The sequence below is a fragment of the Caenorhabditis remanei genome, chromosome V (assembly GCF_010183535.1).
Source record: "Caenorhabditis remanei strain PX506 chromosome V, whole genome shotgun sequence".
NCBI classification, from domain to species: domain Eukaryota; kingdom Metazoa; phylum Nematoda; class Chromadorea; order Rhabditida; family Rhabditidae; genus Caenorhabditis; species Caenorhabditis remanei.
The window spans coordinates 6,676,662-6,695,418 of record NC_071332.1 but is presented as its reverse complement, the minus strand read 5'-3'; the positions used below and the strand labels follow the sequence as shown (position 1 = coordinate 6,695,418).

The window sequence follows — 18,757 nt, the reverse complement described above, 5'->3', positions numbered from 1 at the left end:
ACGGCGAGAATTGAATGGAGTACTGGTAAATTGCCTAATTAGGTTCTCGATGTTTCTCGGGAAGTAACAAGAGAAAGTGGGTCAGTAGGTAAGAAAGAAAGGGAAGTGAAGCAATCGAAAACGAAATTTATTATTCAACAGTTATTAATCCAAAAAAAGAGAAAAAGAACAACCGAGGTGAGGGATCTTCTTCAAGAACATTGAAGACATTGGTAGTACGGTAGAACTTGCTTCGACATTTTTCCAACGGATGGATACTTGAGAATGTGGGACAAACCTGAATTTAAGTTTTCTGAAAAACAGTTAATCCTTATTTTCCAATCAAAAATCCCTATCCTATTCCATATCGTACTAAATAATAGACCTGCCTTGCCTGCAACAAGTCTCCGCAGCTACGGTAAACAAATGCGCGTAAGGTCTGGCGCATGCAGACCAAATTTTGTCATCCTTTCAAATTTTGAGCCTTCCCAGAATCATCGTGTTCTACTGAATTTCATTGTTTTTTCTTGTGTTTTGATTGTTAGAAATGTTTTATGGAATACCTATTGCAAGATCAAACGCTGAGATTCTCGAAAAACTATGTTTCCTTCTCGACAAACGTCCGTTTAGTTCATTTATTCGTGGATTTATCAAACAGAGTGGTACCTCAGCAGTTCCGTGCGTTATGCAAGTTCCGAGAAACAAATTCTTCTTCAATACAATATTTAGCAAATACTGGTTGAATAATTTCAGATGTTCTCAGTTTTACTACACTTTTTTTTCGCCCGATGCCTTCATGTTCTAATCAACTAAAATATCACGTTCTAAATCTATTTAATTGCAGGCTTGAACCATGTTCCGTAACCAATACGACAGTGATGTTACCGTTTGGAGTCCACAGGGACGTCTTCATCAAGTCGAATACGCCGTGGAGGCTATGAAACAAGGATCGGCAACCGTTGGAATCAAGAGCGACACCCACGCCGTCATCGTCGCCTTGAAGGTATTTTATTATTACAGTCTCGCTTTAGAATCAACATTTTTCAAATTTCAGAGAGCCCAAAACGAGTTGTCGTCGCATCAAAAGAAGATTTACGAAATCGATGTTCACGCTGGAGTGTCCATCGCTGGACTCCTCTCCGATGGTCGTATCTTGGCTCGGTTCCTCCAAACTGAATGCTCCAGCTGGCGTTGGGACTACAAGCAACCCGTACCAATCAAGAAACTCGCAGAGGCTATGCAATTGAGTGGGTAAACATGCTATAATCGGATTTTAAATGTTTTATATTTAGAATTGCAAGCAAACACTCAGTATTATGGACGTCGTCCATTCGGTGTTGGCATTCTGATTGCCGGATATGACGTAAGGAGACAAACTTGAGTTTACAGTTGTTATGTTTATACTCTTTTAGAAAGACGGAGCACATATCATTCAAACCGATCCATCGGCTGAAGTTGTTAGCATGCACGGAACTTCAATTGGAGCCCGATCACAATCTGCTCGTACTTATCTTGAGAGAAATGTCGACAAATTCGAGAAATGTAAGACTTCTTGTCTAATTAGTGTTTTTTATTTGTTTATTTTAGCATCTCCTGAAGAACTGATTGTACATGCTCTTCTCGCTCTTCGTGATACTCTTCCAGCTGAGGAGAATCTTAGCGCCCAAAATACATCTATCGGAATTGTTGGAAAGGACTCTCCATTCAGCCTTCTTGAAGACGCTCAAGTCTCCGTTCATCTCAACTCGGTCTCCACACATCCACGTACCACTGCTCAAGCTCAAGGCGGTGGTGCCGAGCCAATGCAGATGTAGACTCTGATTTGAATTCCAGAATATGTGAATAACTTCCGTTACCATCTCTTTTTTTTTATTTGACCCGTATAATTTATCGCCGGTTATTCTCCTTCTCATTCAAAAATTAAATTATTTTTCTGCCCCAATGATATTGTCCCATTCTCATTCCACTCCCGGAACCGTCATACATATGTTGCAGAAAGAACATTAAAGGAAGCACTTCTCGTCATTCGGACCCATGTCTTCTGTCCATTAATGATGGATGTCTTTGCCGTAGTGCACCACCACGCCACTGCCGCAATTCCCCCGACGAGCGACTCCGGAGGCATTATTCCATGATTCTCTTTAGTGTTCCACCACACGCTCCTTCTCCACTCGAATTGTAAATCAGTAGGAAGAAGAAAGGGGGAGGAGTGCTGGAGCAAGAGGAGAAGAGTTTCAAATTTCGTTGAATTGAGATTGAAATCTTCTTTGTCGCAGTCAACTATTTCTTTTTCTTCCACCCACTTTTCCCTTCTTTTTTGTTTTTACCAAGAAGCATCTGGGCGAATTCTATGCTTGAGAGTTTTTATTATTCTAGAATTTTCGCTTAACAAATACTAAAAAGGAAAAACATACTCGTCTATAGGAAAACTAGCTCATTATTATCCGAAAAAAACTAAACGCTTCTCACTCTTTGCCAATCAGAACTCTGGACACCCAAACCCAATCAATGAACTCACCCCGTTTTTTTTTCTCGGAGACGCTTCTGGATAAAACCAAACAGATTTCTTTTCCGTTTTCTTCCATTTTGTTCTCTTCTTCTGACAAGAAACGAGAGAAAAGAAGAGCCGCCCTTAAATGAATTTGTATCGAGCCAATGGCATCAGGGGGCCCATGCGGAGGGCTCTGTGTGGCGCTCGTTTCTTCACTTCAAGCCGCCAACAGCACAATGGCACTGAAGGCACAACGACGCCTTCTATTCAGCACTTTTTCTTTACTTTTAGGAGTCGTTTCTCGAGAGAACGCCACCAACGAAAAGTGAGAAAAAAGAGTTTGCACGAAAGTTTGAAGGGTGTCTAGTCTAAATGACGGCTTGGTCAGATTTGAATTTGCACGGAAAAAGACTGAATCTTCTGTTTTGTTGTTTTTATTCTATTCCTTTCTGTAGTGGCTCTGTAAAATTGTGTCAAATGCGCTTATCCATGTGGAACAGAAATTTGATATTACATTCATTGAGAGAAGATTGAAAATATCAATCATCAGCAGTTGACAGATTCTATGATTGACATAAAACTTTACTTCGAAGAGGGGCTCGAGTTTCTGAGTTTTTGAGTACTTTTTCTGAGTCAGCGGGCATAATTTCGGTTCAGAAAATGGGAGCGGGACAGTTACAGTACCAGATTACGGTAGTCGATTGCCTATGTCTCTTGTCTTTTCTAGTGAATTGTATTTTAGGATTTTTGCAGTTTCTGAATTTCGCTGAATTTGAAGGTTTTTTTTCTGGTAACTCTAGTGGGATCTAAACCCGAAAAAGATAATTCAAACTTTAAAAAATGCTCAAATTGGACTAGTTTTCCATTGAAAAATGTCAAATGTTCACTTTTGAATGTGAAAAACTAGAGGATTATGACTCATAAGTTATAAATTTATTTTCAAACTTTGGTGTTTATTTGTGTTTATTTTTATTATTATTCCGATTTCTACTTCTCTTCTTCTGAATCTGAATTTAACTCTAATTTCATCTCTTGAAATACAAAAGTTCGCCTTAAAATGTCTTAAAATTTTCAAATCGGTTATGTTTCTTCCCTAATAATCAAATTTCTCTCAGAATACAACCCTGGATTTCGACACTGTGTGTTCGCCTAAACTTCCAAACTGGAAACCATCATGAGCCTGGCTGGATCCACAATACAGGCATATCGCCAGTGAGTTTTTTTACAACTATAAAAGAAAAAGTCGAAATAAAAAGTGAATCATAAAATCTATAAAAACGATTAGTCATATTCTCTAGTGGAAGCTTCAAAAACCAACTTACCAGCATCATTTTCCTATTCCCTATTTCCTTTTTTTCCTATTTCTTATGAGATTTTTCCAAGTCTCTACTTCTCACATTAAAAATCTGACACCCTACGTTTCGCTACAACCCTTTTGCATATTTGCCTTCAAAACACAGGTGAACAAACATGAGAAATTTCAATTCTACTACTGTTGAGAGATCCAGATGCCATACAATTGTTTCGCAATACTTCTTCTACTTCTCCTTTTTTCCTCACTCCTTTTTCATCTACGTCTCGTCTATTTCTCGTCTCTCCTTGTTGGCCGGACGATCAATATGTACTCTGCGCTCTATCGTTCACCAGTTCTATTTCATACAGCTGCGCATTTCTCTGTCTATTCTCCGCTCGTTTCGCAGAGAGAAGAGACCCCGAGGCTTTCGGTTAATACAACCAAACACACTTGCTGAACAACGTTATGTCGTCGTTGTCCACACTTTATTAGCCTTTTCAGGTCTCGAAAGGCCCTATTCTTTCCTAGAAATCTGACAAGATTCTTGATATTTGACGTTGACTTGTTTACACCCGGTTTCCAATATCTCAAGACAGTACTGACTTCATTAACTAACAATTGTGAAATCGCTAAAAATCGCTATTCTAATTGAATTCTAATAAAAAGTCCGATAAAAAAAATACAGTAACCTACGAAAACTCTGTAAACTAGTTCTGGAACATTTTAGCATTTTAAATAAAGTAAAAATAAGAATTCCAAAAACAGAAACACGTGGCAAATTGCAATGTTTTACTAATTTTCAAAACCAAATTTTTGGAAGATTTTGAAAACAATTTCAATCGAAAATGTTTGTGTTTCAGTGAGTTTTTTGAAGTTTAAGAAAATATAATTTTTTAAAAACCTATAAAACTTGATCACTTCTTCCCTATCTCGAATCCCATATTTTTCTCCCTCAAATTCCAAAGTTTTCCAGGCGAAAAATCGAATCGCTGGCGAAGATGTCGAACATGTCGCAAGACGACGTGACGACTGGTCTGCGGACAGTTCAGCAAGGACTTGAAGCTCTTCGTGAGGAGCATTCAGCCATTTCAAATACTCTGGAGACCAGTGTCAAAGGTAACTTGAGCTTTTTCAAAATTTGAAATTTCCCAACTCGACGTTTTCTAGGCGTCAAAGAAGATGAAGCTCCACTTCCAAAACAGAAATTAACCCAAATTAATGATAATTTGGACAAATTGATGTGCGGAGTCGACGAGACTTCTTTGATGTTGATGGTGTTCCAACTCACACAAGGAATGGACGCCCAGCATCAGAAGTATCAAGCTCAACGAAGACGTTTGTGTCAGGAGAACGCTTGGCTTCGTGATGAATTGAGTTCGACTCAAATCAAATTGCAACAATCGGAACAAATGGTTGCTCAGTTGGAAGAGGAGAATAAGCATCTGAAGTATATGGCATCAATCAAGCAGTTTGATGATGGAACTGTAAGATTTTACTTGTTTTAAAAATAACCTTCATTTTTATTTTTTTAGCAAAACGATACCAAGACAACCTCTGATTCTGGACCACAACCAGTCACTAGTGAGACTCTTCAAGAGCTTGGATTCGGACCAGAAGACGAGGAAGATCTGAATACCAGTCAATTCGCTCAGCCAACTCCAGCTCACTCGATGGCTGCTTCTGCAAACGTTGGATACGAAATTCCAGCTCGTCTCCGCACTCTTCATAACTTGGTGATTCAGTACGCATCACAAGGAAGATATGAAGTTGCTGTTCCATTGTGCAAACAAGCATTGGAAGATTTGGAGAAGACGAGTGGACACGATCATCCAGATGTTGCCACGATGCTCAATATTCTTGCACTTGTCTACAGAGACCAGAATAAGTACAAGGAGGCTGCAAATCTTCTGAATGAAGCATTGAGTATTCGTGAAAAATGTCTTGGAGAGAGTCATCCAGCTGTCGCCGCTACTCTCAACAATCTCGCAGTTTTGTTCGGAAAACGTGGAAAGTTCAAGGACGCCGAGCCACTTTGCAAGCGTGCTCTTGAAATTCGTGAGAAAGTTCTTGGAGATGATCATCCAGATGTGGCGAAACAGCTCAATAACCTTGCACTTCTTTGTCAAAATCAAGGAAAATACGAAGAAGTCGAGAAATATTATAAGAGAGCTCTCGAAATCTACGAGAGCAAACTTGGACCAGATGACCCGAATGTGGCGAAAACAAAGAATAACTTGTCGTCAGCTTACTTGAAACAAGGAAAATATACGGATGCTGAGGAGTTGTACAAACAGATTTTGACCCGAGCACATGAGAAAGATTACGGACAAGTGTCTGCTGACAATAAGACAATCTGGCAGATTGCAGAGGAACGAGAGGAGAATAAGCATAAATTGGAAGGTGTCGCAGCAAATGAATCCGCTGGATGGGCGAAGGCAGCGAAAGTTGACAGGTAACATTTTCTGAAACTAGAAGGACTCAGCTAGATGTGTTCTTTCCAGCCCAACTGTGACCACAACCCTCAAAAACCTTGGAGCCCTCTACCGTCGACAAGGAAAATATGAAGCCGCCGAGACGTTAGAAGATGTTGCGATGAGAGCTAAGAAGCAGGTGCGTAGAGAAGAGAACTCAGAGTGAAAAAGAAATAAAAACATTTGATTTTTTGCATCAATCGCCTCTCTATCTCTCTTCACAGCACGCTAGTTCTAAAAATACGCAAAGAAGTTAATGAATGTTGTAAAATGTTGTATGCGTCTTCCCCAACTGGAAGTGGAGTTACTCTCCGGAGTCATTCTGATTTTCAGTTTCCATTCGAGCATTATTAATTTTCTCAGTCCTCTCTGATAACTAAACAAAACGCTTATGTATTCAATAGTGATGTGCCTTAGATCATTCGTCATTCGTTCCCTCTTTTCAGTATTGTTTCCTCTTTCAGCATGAACCATTACGAGGTCCAGCACTCGGAGGTGTCGATGAGATGACTGCGTCAATGATGGGATCAACGATCGGAGGATCCAGAATGACAGCGAGTACATCTCAGACCGGACTCAAGAATAAACTAATGAATGCACTTGGATTCAATTCATAATCTTTTGCACCACCAGCTTATCGTTCTTGTCCAAAATGAGTATTCTGAAAGTTTTTGTTTTCAGATTTCAGAAAATGCTTCTTTTCTTTTCAAATTTTTATGTTGTGATGTGCATGATTCTTTTTCATTTTTCAAATTTGATTCCCACCAGTCCCCGGCCTTTTTCATTTTCTATCTCTCCCATTCGAAAACTTGTTTCCTTGTCCTCCACCGACTTTTTTCTTGAGCTTTACATTGTCTGCTACCCCTTCATCTTCCATAATTCTCCCATTAGCTGAATGTGATATCACTGCATAATGGAGACAGTGTAACATCAAACGGCTTCTTTTCTTTTTCATTTTTATTTATATACGAGCTGGAAATCGATCGTGTTGTAAATAAAGGGTTTTTATTTCGAACTCTTCAATTTTTAATAAATATGAATACAATTTCAGTTCACCGAATCTCGAAAAATGGATCGATCTGGAATTTACTGATTTCATCTTCTGAATCTACGAAGATTGCACCACGCCACGCTGAAGCTTTATCGACTCTTGCAGAATTCATAATTTATCAGTTTTAATGTATCTTTTCCTTTTTTCTTTTGTTATTATTTTAAATAAAATTTCGTTTAAAATTAGATATCTGACTGGGGAAAAATGAATACATGAACTGAAATTCTGAAAGAGCAATTGATGAGTTTTTTTTTGGGCTGGAAAATTATTTTTTATTGAGTAAGTACAAATGATAGGAAAATTGAATAAATTGTGAGGAATGGAGAAAGAATAGTTCAGAAGTAGACAATGATGTCCTTCAGTTTTATAAAAATGGTAGAGGATGAAAATCAAAATTTATTTTGAAAAGTATCAGCTAAAGCGAAAAGATTGTGGTTTGAAACCAATCAAAACTTGAAATTAAGAAATGTAAAATAACAACTAAAGACCTATACTCTCTGAAATGTACCCCCTGATTGAATCGAGTTTTTTATATTCTTTCAGTTAAAATACGAACTCGTTCCAGACTCATTTCACCACTAGACTCTATTACCTCCGAACAGTAAAACAAAGAACATGAGCAACGGTGAAAATATGTAACTGTCACGAGTGGTTATGACACAAACAGTCCTTCTTATCCACCTTCTCCAGTGACTAATAGTGACATAGATATGTGAGAAAACAGTCTCAAAGGATCAGCGAGATCCAATGATCTCGTGGGAGGGCCACTCGAGAAACTGAGAACTATTTGTATAAATAGAGACCGGAATGTTGTTCGATCTCCCTCGCACCATCACATTATACATGTACTTTGTTCCACACTGTAATTGATCTTTAATCCACACAGTTTCCTTTGCAAACCCACGTTTCATTATTTGTCATCATGTTGCACGTCTCAATTTTTAATATAAATAATGTGTCTTGTCGTGTCGGATATGATGTACAAGAGACACTTCAAAGAGAAAAATGGTTAGACAGGGGATAGTCAAGTGACACCAAAACTTATCCAAACAGATTTTGATTTGTGATACCACTTGTAGGATATGATTTTGATATAAAAATAACATTAAAAAGTCACGGAGGGTAATTTTTCAAAGTGGTCTCTTTGGTTTTATGAGGTCATTTCTGAAAATAGTTTTGCCTTTGCTCTGTTCTGTGTTCTGACTGAAAACATGTTTTAGTTTATTGATACTCCTATTTCATACAGAATTTAGATTACCGTAGGATTACTGTAGCCTCGGAGATTCAATTATGAAAGTATGAAGATTCCTAGGGGAAACTTGCACACGGTCAGTTAGTAGGCTTATCAAATTTATTTACAACTTTTACGGTCTCGAGGTTTAGTTCTCTATTTCTATAGTCATTGCTGCACAGATGGGTCAGTGAACGTGCGCGGAGAAGTCCGACAGTAAAGCTCAATCACTCCCTTTCAATCGTTCATATCTCAGAAGCAATAATAGCTATCAAAAAGTTGTCCACTACAAAAATGAAGATCTAGGTTCGTTCTAAACACCCCATAAAAATTGAAAGATACTGTAAGTTCCTAACGCCACAGAACAATGACAAAGTTTACTACTTTCTCACTATGCAGTTTGTACTGTATCAAAAGGCACCACAACAAGAGTCTGCTCATAAGATCTATCTGAGTCATTGACACATTTCGTCCCTTGGATTCAACTAACTAAGATCTTTGTCTAGAATCTCATTTTCTGACAAGTCATTGTTGTTGTTGTGCCGTCCGGAACAATCCCATCCATCTCTCTCCGTCGCTTTCTCCATAATTTCTGACCAATAACTCTTCTCCATCACATGAATTTTTGTAGCATCAGTCCACTAGTCAAATACATTCCCACAAATCTATCAGAGGTGATATACGGATATTCATTGCGTGCTCCTTTCCTCTTATTTCTCCTTTTCAATTTTGTCCCTCTCTCTTTCTCTCTTCTCATCAAATAACGACTTCCGTGAGCTCGTATAAGCATAATTCAAGCGACAGGAGCCGGGAGGAGAGACCTTTTCTTTTTCTCTTTTCAATCTCTTTTTCTCCATCATTCGGACCCACCATTGAAGATTAGCGGGGATTAGGATGAGGCATATCAAGAGAATCTTACTATTATATTAAAAAAGGGTCATGAGATGAAGATACTAGAATACTCTCAATCAATTCTTTTTTGCTCCTTTCAGTGGACTCTTTGGTTTTGTTCAGATAGAATGGCTTTTGGGCTGCAAGTCCGGTGCCCATGGTTACTGTATCTGGTGGACACTCTATATGAAGCTAATAGTTTTGATGACCGAACTTTTGCACTTTTCCCACATGTCTATGTGATCATGCCGAAGTGCAAATGACCGGCGGGCACAAAATAACCTCCCCTTTTGAAGCGGTCTGGAATGTCCAAACCTCATTTCGAAACGTAAAAATGTCTTCTTTTTGAGGTCAACTTGTTGAAATGTGATCTTCTATTTTTAGCTTTCATGACTTTTTCATTAGAGAGAGGTCTCTAATTCAGACACTTTCTGAGGGACGTGTTCCCACTTGAGCTCCTCTATTTTCAAATTTGTAGCAACCATCTGCTCTTCAAAAAAGTAGGTCAACTGGTTTTCTATGACAACCATTCGGAATCTGATTGACTTTTAATGTGTCCTTTCCCATTCATTTGTCTCCTCCCCTCTCCTAGAATGTTTCGATTAGCATATAATACATCTCTATCTTTTTTCAATGTATATTAATATCACCCCAGAGAAAACCTTCCCTAAAAAGAGACACAATTAGTCCTATCCTTTCTCTCTCTCCATCCAATCTTCCTCCATTACTTCCCGAAGAAGCGGCTTGATAATTTCGGAAAAAACAGAGCCTCTTCTGCTCTTGTCTGCTCAATTACTCGAAAAGGGGGGTCCTCTCCTCCTCTTCTCTTTCAAAAAAGTCGTTCTTTTGCCCTCGCTCCTATGTCTTTCAGGATAAATAAAATAGCCCCCGTCGTTTCGTGTCGTTGTTTAGTGTGGTGTTACGTCTTCTTTTTCTCCATCTTCTCCTTTCATCGTCAACGTCGTCGTCGTCGTCGTTGTGTGTTTCTGCTCCGTTTAATTCCAATTTACTAGTAGCTTCACCTCCTTTTCAAACTCTTCAAATGTCTGAAGATTTCTGGGTTTTTTTCCTGCCCAACCCTTCGAAACTACTTTTTTCTTTTTCCAGTCTCTGTCTAGTCTACGGAAAATCGGAAATCCACTAGAAGCTTCTATTCTCGTCCTACTCTATTTTGTCTTTTCGATGTTACACAGGACTACGGAAACGACGCTTACAATAGGAATTTCCGATTCGCCAAGTATATCATGTGATAGTGTTAGGAGAGAGGGAGAGAGAGATGGCACTTTCTGACACATGAACTCTTTCTACCCGTGTTTTTCTTTTTGAGAATGCAGTTCTCTGAATTTACTGATTCCTAGAATCATGGACACCGTAGATAAAGTATTTCGTGCTTCTATGAAAGTCACCCTGAGGTTTTCTCTACAAAAAATAATAACTTGCAAACCTGAAAATATCTTTCTGACAACAGACAACTTCATTTCCTTTTAAAAAAACATGAAAGATATTGAAGCTGCTAATAAGAGTTTTACAGCAAGTTATTTTGAGAAGTCTGCAACGAACATAGAAATTTAGAACAAAGGTAACGAGACGTTCTGAAACTGTGAAATTTCAAGATTTACTAGTTTTACAATGCGATTTCCCAAAGATGAAAGATTCTTGAAGATTCTGAACCAATTGCTCAAAACGCGCTGACAAATTTTTTTTCTAAAATTGTAGCTCACTCATTTTTTTGTATTTGAAACTAGACTAAACGTTGAATTTTTTCGTCTTTTAAAATGAAAGTCAGAAGTTTGTCAGGGTTACAAGATTGAAATAGAAAATAATAATAGTTGTCTGAGTTAGTTTTAAACAAGAATTTAGTTTGAAAAAACTATAAAAACTAGAAAAAAACTCAGAACAAAAAGGTATAAGATGCTTATTCTTGAGCAAAAGTCGAAGAAGTCAGGGGCTACTTTTTCCATTGTGCAACCCTTTCCGGTTCTTTCAACTCAAAAGTAACTCTCTGTAAATATCTCTAAGTCTATCCAACTTTCTTCTCTCCATTCCACATATATTTTTGTTCACTCTTCTCAATTCAGACTTTTCCATCCATCTCTTTCTCTTCTCTCTTTATTTCTTTCACTTTATGGTCCTTTTGTAGTCTCTCAACCCTAGAAATACGTCATCAAATGAGCCATTCTCACTAGTCACTCAGCCGGCGCATTCTATCTCTCTGTTCATTGATGTATTTCGGCGTCGTCTCTTCAGAATAACATCCTTTTCCTCGTCGTCGTCGTCGTCCAACAACTTTTTTGGTTGCTTCCACCAATTTGAGATTGCTTTCAGAGTCCCTCTATTTTCATGAAAAAATGGGTAACCAGTCGACGAAATCATCACATGGTACCACACGGGTATCTCATTCAAAATCAGCACACCATAATTCAAGTAGAGTAACTTCTGACGTAATTCCAAGATCTGCATCAGCTATCTCTTCTCATGGTAAGTTTTGAACGTCTTCTTTATTATTCTAATTTTATTCCGAAGAAAATTTGAATATAGAGCAGTTATGACTCAATCGGAATATATACATCTTTCTAATGAGACCGATGCGGACATTCTCTATTAATAGAAGTTTAGGGATCAGACAAAAAACAATAGATGTCTATTTTCAGACCGGTATTACTCGGAATCTCAATCATCCTCTCCTCCAGCAGTGTGTCCAGTTTCAGCTCCAGGAAAGTATCGGAATGTAAAAGGTAAACTTATCAGCAACTGGTACCTGAACCTTCATGACAACCAGGTTTTCAGGAAAAGACATTCCACCTATAAGTCTCACTGATGAGTACAATAATTCTGATGACGAGGTGTTCTGCTCAACGAGATCTTCTACACAATCGCCCTTAACACATGGTTGGTTTTCTTCACATAGCTGATGCAGCTTTTATTAAGATATTTCAGATGGAACACGACAGAAAGTAGGATCTCCTGTGAACCGACGATCAGTTGATTCAACGAATTCTGATTTATTAGAAGCAGTGACACCTCGGAGCCAGTAAGCATTCTGAAAACAGTTCTTCAATATATATTTTAATTTCAGCATATCAGTGAAACGTACAGTTAGCAGTGGACAAGAACATACTGCAGATCACTCGAATATGCAAAAGAGCAGCTCTTTGAAATTCACACGTCCTGGAGTTCGCAGTGAAGGCAAGGAAACCACGCCTTCTACCAGCTCGAATCGTAAGAATCATACTTCTTTTCAAAAAAACTGATCTGCAATTTTCAGCGACCATATTCCCCTGTATCCACCAGTTCCTTCATCTCACTCAACCTCAAATTATCTTCGTAAGGAAAACCTGGAGCCACGCTAGAAACCAGGGAGCACTCGAGCCGGCTATCAGTATATTCCGTAACTCCTTTTTCAAAAATCCCGAAATCAGACAAATGATCATGTTTGGAACGAAAAATGAAGGTCATGAGAGGTTGAAAGTGAGTTGAATTCAGGAAATTTAAGTTTTGAGAAAAGAGAAAATCTCAGAGACACGCTCAATTATTCACAGTTTTGATGGATGACCTGATTGCGAGTCTAGATTCTCCATCAGCTACAGTAGCTGGGTTGAGAGAAGCTGGAGAGAAGCATGTTTGGCCGGTGAAAAATCAATGTGAGTGGATTTTTTTTCAATTTGAAAATATTTTCCCATAAAAACGAAAAATCTGTAATTACAGTCTCTTTTTTTCGATCTGACAATATTTTTGGTTGCTATGGGCACCGTAAAATAACCTTTACTCTCACTGACTTTCAAAAAATTTGCAGATGGATGTCCGTTCCACGCCCATCTTATGGACCAATTCGCCACTGCAATGATCGAAAGAACACTGGAATGGGGAGAGAAAAAGGATAGAACTGAGGTAACCACACTGTAATTATTAGCCAATTTCATCTCCTTCTTTTTATCAGACCACCCAAAGAGGATGGACCAAAATTGTGTTATTTGTGACGGAACAATTGAAAGAGGGATTCCAGGATGAGCAGAAAAGAGCCAGAAGGATGAAGGCTCAGATAGTATGTTTCGCAAAAAAAAAAGTTATGAAATTAAAACACGAATTTTTAGAAAACGAGTGCGGGAAGCGCTAGTTTTGAAATCTCGTCAAGGGTGAAACAAAGTGACATGAAACGATTCCACACCGTGGATAATATGTGAATACACAACACGACAACAGCTCAATTCTTTCTCTCTGGGTCATAGGTGATAAATAATATCCGGTTCTACTTTTTCTTTTGTTTTTTGTTGTTTCTTCTAAAGAAATTGAATAAAAATATGTAATATGAATGAATGAATTATTGCTTCACTCCCCACAACCATCCCACAATATATTGGTGTTGCTCTCGTTGTGCAGGTGAACAAAGAGCATTGTAGTACCAATATGTGTATGCAAGCACAATACATCTCTCCCTCTTTGGCACTTTCTTTTCCAACTCTCCAACGTTATCAAGGAAGAGAGAGGGGAATCGATACGATGCTATACGGTCCCACGCTTCATGATGATACTTTTATTTCTTTTTCCATCACAGTCATTGCATATTTGTTGACTATTGACTTAGGCTATAGTTTTGAGAAGAATTGAAACAAGAAGTTATTCCAACGTCATTGTTTTTCTAACTGCGCTCTGTCGAGAAATTTCACTTTCTGTAGAGCGCAATTGCAAAAATTGTGTCCTGCTATCAAGTTTTAGTACATTTCAGGTTCTTGATAATATTTTAAACAAGTTTTAGAGTATCTGTTCGACGAGTTGTCATCAATTTGGCCAACTTTAATTGCCAGGTAGATAAAACTTTTGGAATTGAAGAACATCTCTACTGAAAACTTTTTAAAAATCTGTGTTTTATCTGTAACAATTTCTCTAAAAAACTCTACCTCTACCCAGATACTTCGTTTAAAAACTCCAATATCTGATTCCAGGATTTTCAATGGATTATTTGAAACCCGTATTGGGCACGACCAGTTTCCATCCAATTGTAAGTGTTCGAAAACGATAGACAACTCACTTCCTCATTTCAGAATGTCAACTCAATTATTCCGGATGGAATCGTTCGAGAAAGACGTCAGTTCTTTGTGTCCAACGATTTGAACATGACGAATGATAATGGTAACAATCTGAAGTTTGAAGGCAAGTGAAGCATTTTCATTAAAGGGGTTCCGAATTGGTAGACTTCAGGATACACTCATAAAAGTGCATTGGATTTCTATGCACCTGAAAATCGAAAGAAGAAAATCTATCCGATTGTGAATACAAGAACTCCAAGGAGACCGGCCATTCTATACTATGGAAGTGAGGATTCGAATCAGAATTATAGAAATGAAGTCTTGGATTTTCGAAATGAAAAGAGCCATCCATATTTTGTAGTTAGAGTTCGATCTCATCCGCCACCTCCCTATCAAGGTAAATTTTTTTCTGATTAGAGTTGAGACGAGCCAACTTTTTTTTCAGATACCGGACAAAATTCCTGGTATAGAAGTAAAAGAAATATGGACCAGGAGCAAGACATGACTCGAATCTCCAATAGTTTTCTATATGAAAATTCCAAAAACTTGGTAAGTTTTTACGCTAATCTAACACTAATCAAATCACAACTCGAAAAATGTTGCGCAATAAATTAGGGAGGGTTAATAGGATCGCGGCCCCACAAAAAACCTAATCAACACACGATTTATCTGCGTCGATTCCTCCTCGGATGCCATATGGGCGAGGCGAGTTTTTTGTGGTTGGTCTAGATGATTAAGAAACCAGAATTGAGGGTGGAAAACAGAAATAAACAGAAATATCAGAGAGAGAGGAAAAGAAAGAAGACAGTGTCAATGATATGTTCTGATATATACGTAATAATGTTGTTCTTTTCCTCTGTTTCAGTATCCATTCTTCTCGTTACTTTGTAATAATTTACTACAATTTTACAGCCCTTCAAATCATGGAATGATATGGATCACGATTCTCGGAACTTTAAGAAAATGAGTATTGTAAGTTAAGAAAAACTAATTTTTTCCTCTCAATTATGGTGTGTCTTTCAAAATTAAAACCGGTTCTGCAAATCAGAACCAGATCGTTTTTTCTCTTTGATGTTCTCTTTTCTTCCGATTGATAGCGAAAGTTTTTAGACGTCTTCTAGAAGAGCATCCGACGATCATTCGAGTACAATGAGTGGAAGTTCTGAAGTGAGTTGCTTCTTTTTTTGAAAAATAAAATCTTTTCTTTCTTCTAGATCATGTCAATGCATGACCAAATTGTCCGTTTCTCCGCCACGTCTTCTGCTCCAGAAGACAACACTACGAACTCTATTTTAGCTGAGAAAGAGGCGACACTTGTTGTGAGACTCGAACAAGAACTCACTCAAGCTCAAATATGTGTACGTTTCTTCGCCATTTTGACACCTTTTTCAAATCTTTTTTTTCTTTAGAACCACCGACTGAACCAACAATTGAAAGTACTGGCGAATAGTACTGATAAAGTGATAAAAGTGGAGTTGAGTAATGTGAAAGTGAGTTATTAAAATAATTTTGTTATTATGAAATCCTGAATTTAGTATTCGACAATATTAGCTATCATTGATTGTTCCATAACTCGGTAGACTTTCTTCCAAACATGCAAAAAGTCTTCTTTGACGTGTTTGATGTTGAGAATTTTGCACAGCATGTGGATCATACCTACAAAAATTATTTTCAAAGCAAATGCAAATGCGCTCTATAGAATTTCCATATTTATCTGTGGAGCGTATTTGCACCTTACAATATACTTACCATCTATAAATGACTTCCGAATTAGTGGTGGGCACACTTCAACCACAAGAAACTTTATGACAAAATCTCGAATTTCTAGAATTAAATTCGCAAATCCTTCTTCTGGAGTATACGATTTTATAGTCTTGTCGAGAGCCTAAAATATCGAAATTTCATTTAAATTCCTTGTTTTCAAATGTTGTCACCTTCATAATCTGATCCGAGAGTGCTACAAAACTCTCACTTGTCTTATTTGCTTCAATTGGAAGCGTCATAGAGAGATTGTGCATTTTCAGAAGAATTGAATAACTCTCGAATGCAGATTCACACAATAAAATTCCAGCTTTCCTGAATCCATAACTCTCAATTTTACTCCAATTATCTCTGACTTCTTCCATTTCTTTTGGAATCAAACATTGCGATAAATAGTTGGCTCTCTGGATTTCAACACCTTCTCCCATATGGAGACGGATTGTTTGGAGAAGCTGAAAGTAATCTGAATACATCTCTTCCACATTTTCTTCTCTACTTACACAAATCCAGGATTGCTCGATTTCATCATCCAAAGAGTCTCCTCCATTCAAAACAAGTCTCATTGATTCCAGAAGACATTCTTGAAATACTTCAAAGTGAGGTTCACACGCGTCATAGAAGAAATGATGAGCCCCCATTTCATTCAGCATTCGTCTCATTCCATTTCTATCATCCTTATTTTGAATTATCATATTCAACGCGGCTTGAAGTGATGCACAATGGTGTCTGGAACTCATTCAAATTAATATTTGATCTCTATTAGTCATTCTTCAAAACCTGAAATAGAAGTCCTCAACAATTTCTGGTTTCCACGTCTCCTCGACTCGTCCTTCAATCCGTTTTCCAAATCCCCAAATCGGTCTGACTTGTGGAAATTTCTCGAGCATTGTTAGGAAACAACCCCGAATTGCCAAACCCTGTCAGAGAAATTGATAGTTTAGAATTTGGATTGTATAAACTGACCTGTTTATTCGATTTCTGTAATTGAATCCAATGGGTCCTCGCCAACTCAAAGTCATCATCAACAATTCGCATACTTTTTCGATATTCTTTCTGAAAACAATTGATTGGAACAAGTGGAAATAGAGATTTTTCACATGTTTTTTACACGATCAGCGTAAATAAGAGAGCGGAGAGAAGTTAGACACTCTAGCTTCTCTGCACTCTCTAGTCCGCCTTTAGGCACCCATATCTCTGAAACACGAGAAGCTACTGAAAAGATTTCAACTACAAAAATATAGCTCTGGATCTGTTCTACAACATCACTAAATATCAAAATAATTAGTTTATCCGTTACACACAGACTGGATTTCCAATTTTCCCACTTTCACGAACCTCAAGTTCTCTGCTCAACTGATCATACTCCCGAATTTCTTCATGAATTGCACTCAGAGGTCTAGGTTTTGCTGAAACTTATCTTATCGTTCATCACTTCTTCAATTCTTCTCTTACCTTTTGTAGATATTTTGTCATGATTAATCTGAACATTTTCGATTACTGTAGTCAATGTCTCATTCACAAGCTGCAAAAAAGTATTCTTTATGTCGGAAAGAGAGACTGCGTCTTCTGTTTTTTAATACTCGATAATCACAACGCCAGATTTTAATTACTAGTCCATGGAAATAGGGCAAGGATATAGCCGACGCGCATGAGGGAATACTTGAGGTTCGAGATCATAATCTTTTCACACCGGGCCGCCCGTTCCATTCATCAGATGGATGGCCGACGTGGTAATGAAATTCTATTTACTATTATTGGAACTATTATTAGGATCATTAGGTTTCAAATTCAGGTTTCCTGTTAAATCCTTCGTTTTAGTGAATTGACTGGATGCGAGAGGACAGAGAAACGAGGCACCCTCTAATCTCTCAACTCTAAGCCCTTATAACTCTTTAAGGTAATCAACTATGAAACCTTTTCAAATACAAAAATGTTCCAAACTTCATTCAGTTTTTTGTAATTAACAATTTTCCTTTGAAATCAAAGTTGTTTGAGTTCTATCTAGTATTGTAAACGCTACCGTTTGTATCAGCTGATTCGAGTTTGTTTTGTTCTTTCCGTAAATAATGTTTAGGTTTCGAAAGGGAAATTTCGGTTGAAAAAATAGAGAAACCGGTTCCAATTTTCGTGTCAGAAGTTATTTTGAAAATGAAATCATTGTTGAAACGAATCATGGATCACTTTCCTTTTCATTTTTTGAACAAAACTTCTATAGAATTTTTCGAGTTCGCAACAAAATAACTGTTATCATTCCGTTCTTTTCGCGACTAATCATAATATTATGTTGTCTACAATCTCTCTCATTTGAGTGTGCGCTGTGTCTCGAAAGTGCAATTTCGTCTCTCTTTCTACCGGTCTGTTGATAATCACAAAAGACAAACAACGACGCAAAATTGTATAGAGAAATACATATACAGCATTTTTGGTATACCCAAAACTTTAATTAAAATTAATTGTGAATCTATATAGTTTTACCTGTGTAATCTTGAATTCCTCATACATCTTTCCAATTCCACTCGTCTTCGATTCGTTCATCTCCTTCCTTAAAATCAATCTCTTTTTTT

At 37.8% G+C, this 18,757-nt stretch overlaps 6 protein-coding genes across 6 annotated transcripts; 4 read left to right on the top strand and 2 right to left on the bottom strand.

The window, feature by feature from the left end:
- Positions 1 to 832: 832 nt before the first annotated feature.
- On the top strand, positions 833 to 1,793 carry GCK72_017762 (uncharacterized protein; the record flags this gene model as incomplete). Its single annotated transcript, XM_053732246.1, has 5 exons — positions 833 to 982; positions 1,034 to 1,226; positions 1,272 to 1,342; positions 1,392 to 1,521; positions 1,567 to 1,793. The coding sequence occupies 5 exons, from the start codon at positions 833 to 835 to the stop codon at positions 1,791 to 1,793; spliced, it is 771 nt and encodes a 256-aa protein (XP_053581159.1).
- Positions 1,013 to 1,838, bottom strand: GCK72_017761 (uncharacterized protein; the record flags this gene model as incomplete). The annotated part of the gene is made up of 2 exons (XM_053732245.1): positions 1,013 to 1,239; positions 1,652 to 1,838. The coding sequence occupies 2 exons, from the start codon at positions 1,836 to 1,838 to the stop codon at positions 1,013 to 1,015; spliced, it is 414 nt and encodes a 137-aa protein (XP_053581158.1).
- Positions 1,839 to 4,762: 2,924 nt separating this feature from the next.
- On the top strand, positions 4,763 to 6,852 carry GCK72_017760 (uncharacterized protein; the record flags this gene model as incomplete). The annotated part of the gene is made up of 5 exons (XM_003112382.2): positions 4,763 to 4,880; positions 4,932 to 5,248; positions 5,297 to 6,216; positions 6,266 to 6,374; positions 6,700 to 6,852. 5 exons carry the CDS (start codon positions 4,763 to 4,765, stop codon positions 6,850 to 6,852), a joined length of 1,617 nt encoding a protein of 538 aa, XP_003112430.2.
- A 4,904-nt stretch (positions 6,853 to 11,756) lies between these two features.
- On the top strand, positions 11,757 to 13,589 carry GCK72_017759 (uncharacterized protein; the record flags this gene model as incomplete). The annotated part of the gene is made up of 10 exons (XM_003112308.2): positions 11,757 to 11,886; positions 12,060 to 12,143; positions 12,196 to 12,297; positions 12,346 to 12,439; positions 12,485 to 12,627; positions 12,674 to 12,876; positions 12,926 to 13,049; positions 13,202 to 13,296; positions 13,346 to 13,450; positions 13,500 to 13,589. 10 exons carry the CDS (start codon positions 11,757 to 11,759, stop codon positions 13,587 to 13,589), a joined length of 1,170 nt encoding a protein of 389 aa, XP_003112356.2.
- A 767-nt stretch (positions 13,590 to 14,356) lies between these two features.
- GCK72_017758 (uncharacterized protein) lies at positions 14,357 to 15,934 on the top strand (the record flags this gene model as incomplete). The annotated part of the gene is made up of 8 exons (XM_053732244.1): positions 14,357 to 14,404; positions 14,448 to 14,535; positions 14,605 to 14,829; positions 14,878 to 14,981; positions 15,345 to 15,404; positions 15,543 to 15,599; positions 15,647 to 15,790; positions 15,842 to 15,934. The coding sequence occupies 8 exons, from the start codon at positions 14,357 to 14,359 to the stop codon at positions 15,932 to 15,934; spliced, it is 819 nt and encodes a 272-aa protein (XP_053581157.1).
- A 29-nt stretch (positions 15,935 to 15,963) lies between these two features.
- On the bottom strand, positions 15,964 to 18,728 carry GCK72_017757 (uncharacterized protein; the record flags this gene model as incomplete). Its single annotated transcript, XM_053732243.1, has 9 exons — positions 15,964 to 16,088; positions 16,182 to 16,317; positions 16,367 to 16,645; positions 16,694 to 16,919; positions 16,971 to 17,110; positions 17,157 to 17,246; positions 17,529 to 17,599; positions 17,646 to 17,715; positions 18,669 to 18,728. The coding sequence occupies 9 exons, from the start codon at positions 18,726 to 18,728 to the stop codon at positions 15,964 to 15,966; spliced, it is 1,197 nt and encodes a 398-aa protein (XP_053581156.1).
- Between the last annotated feature and the right edge of the window lie 29 nt (positions 18,729 to 18,757).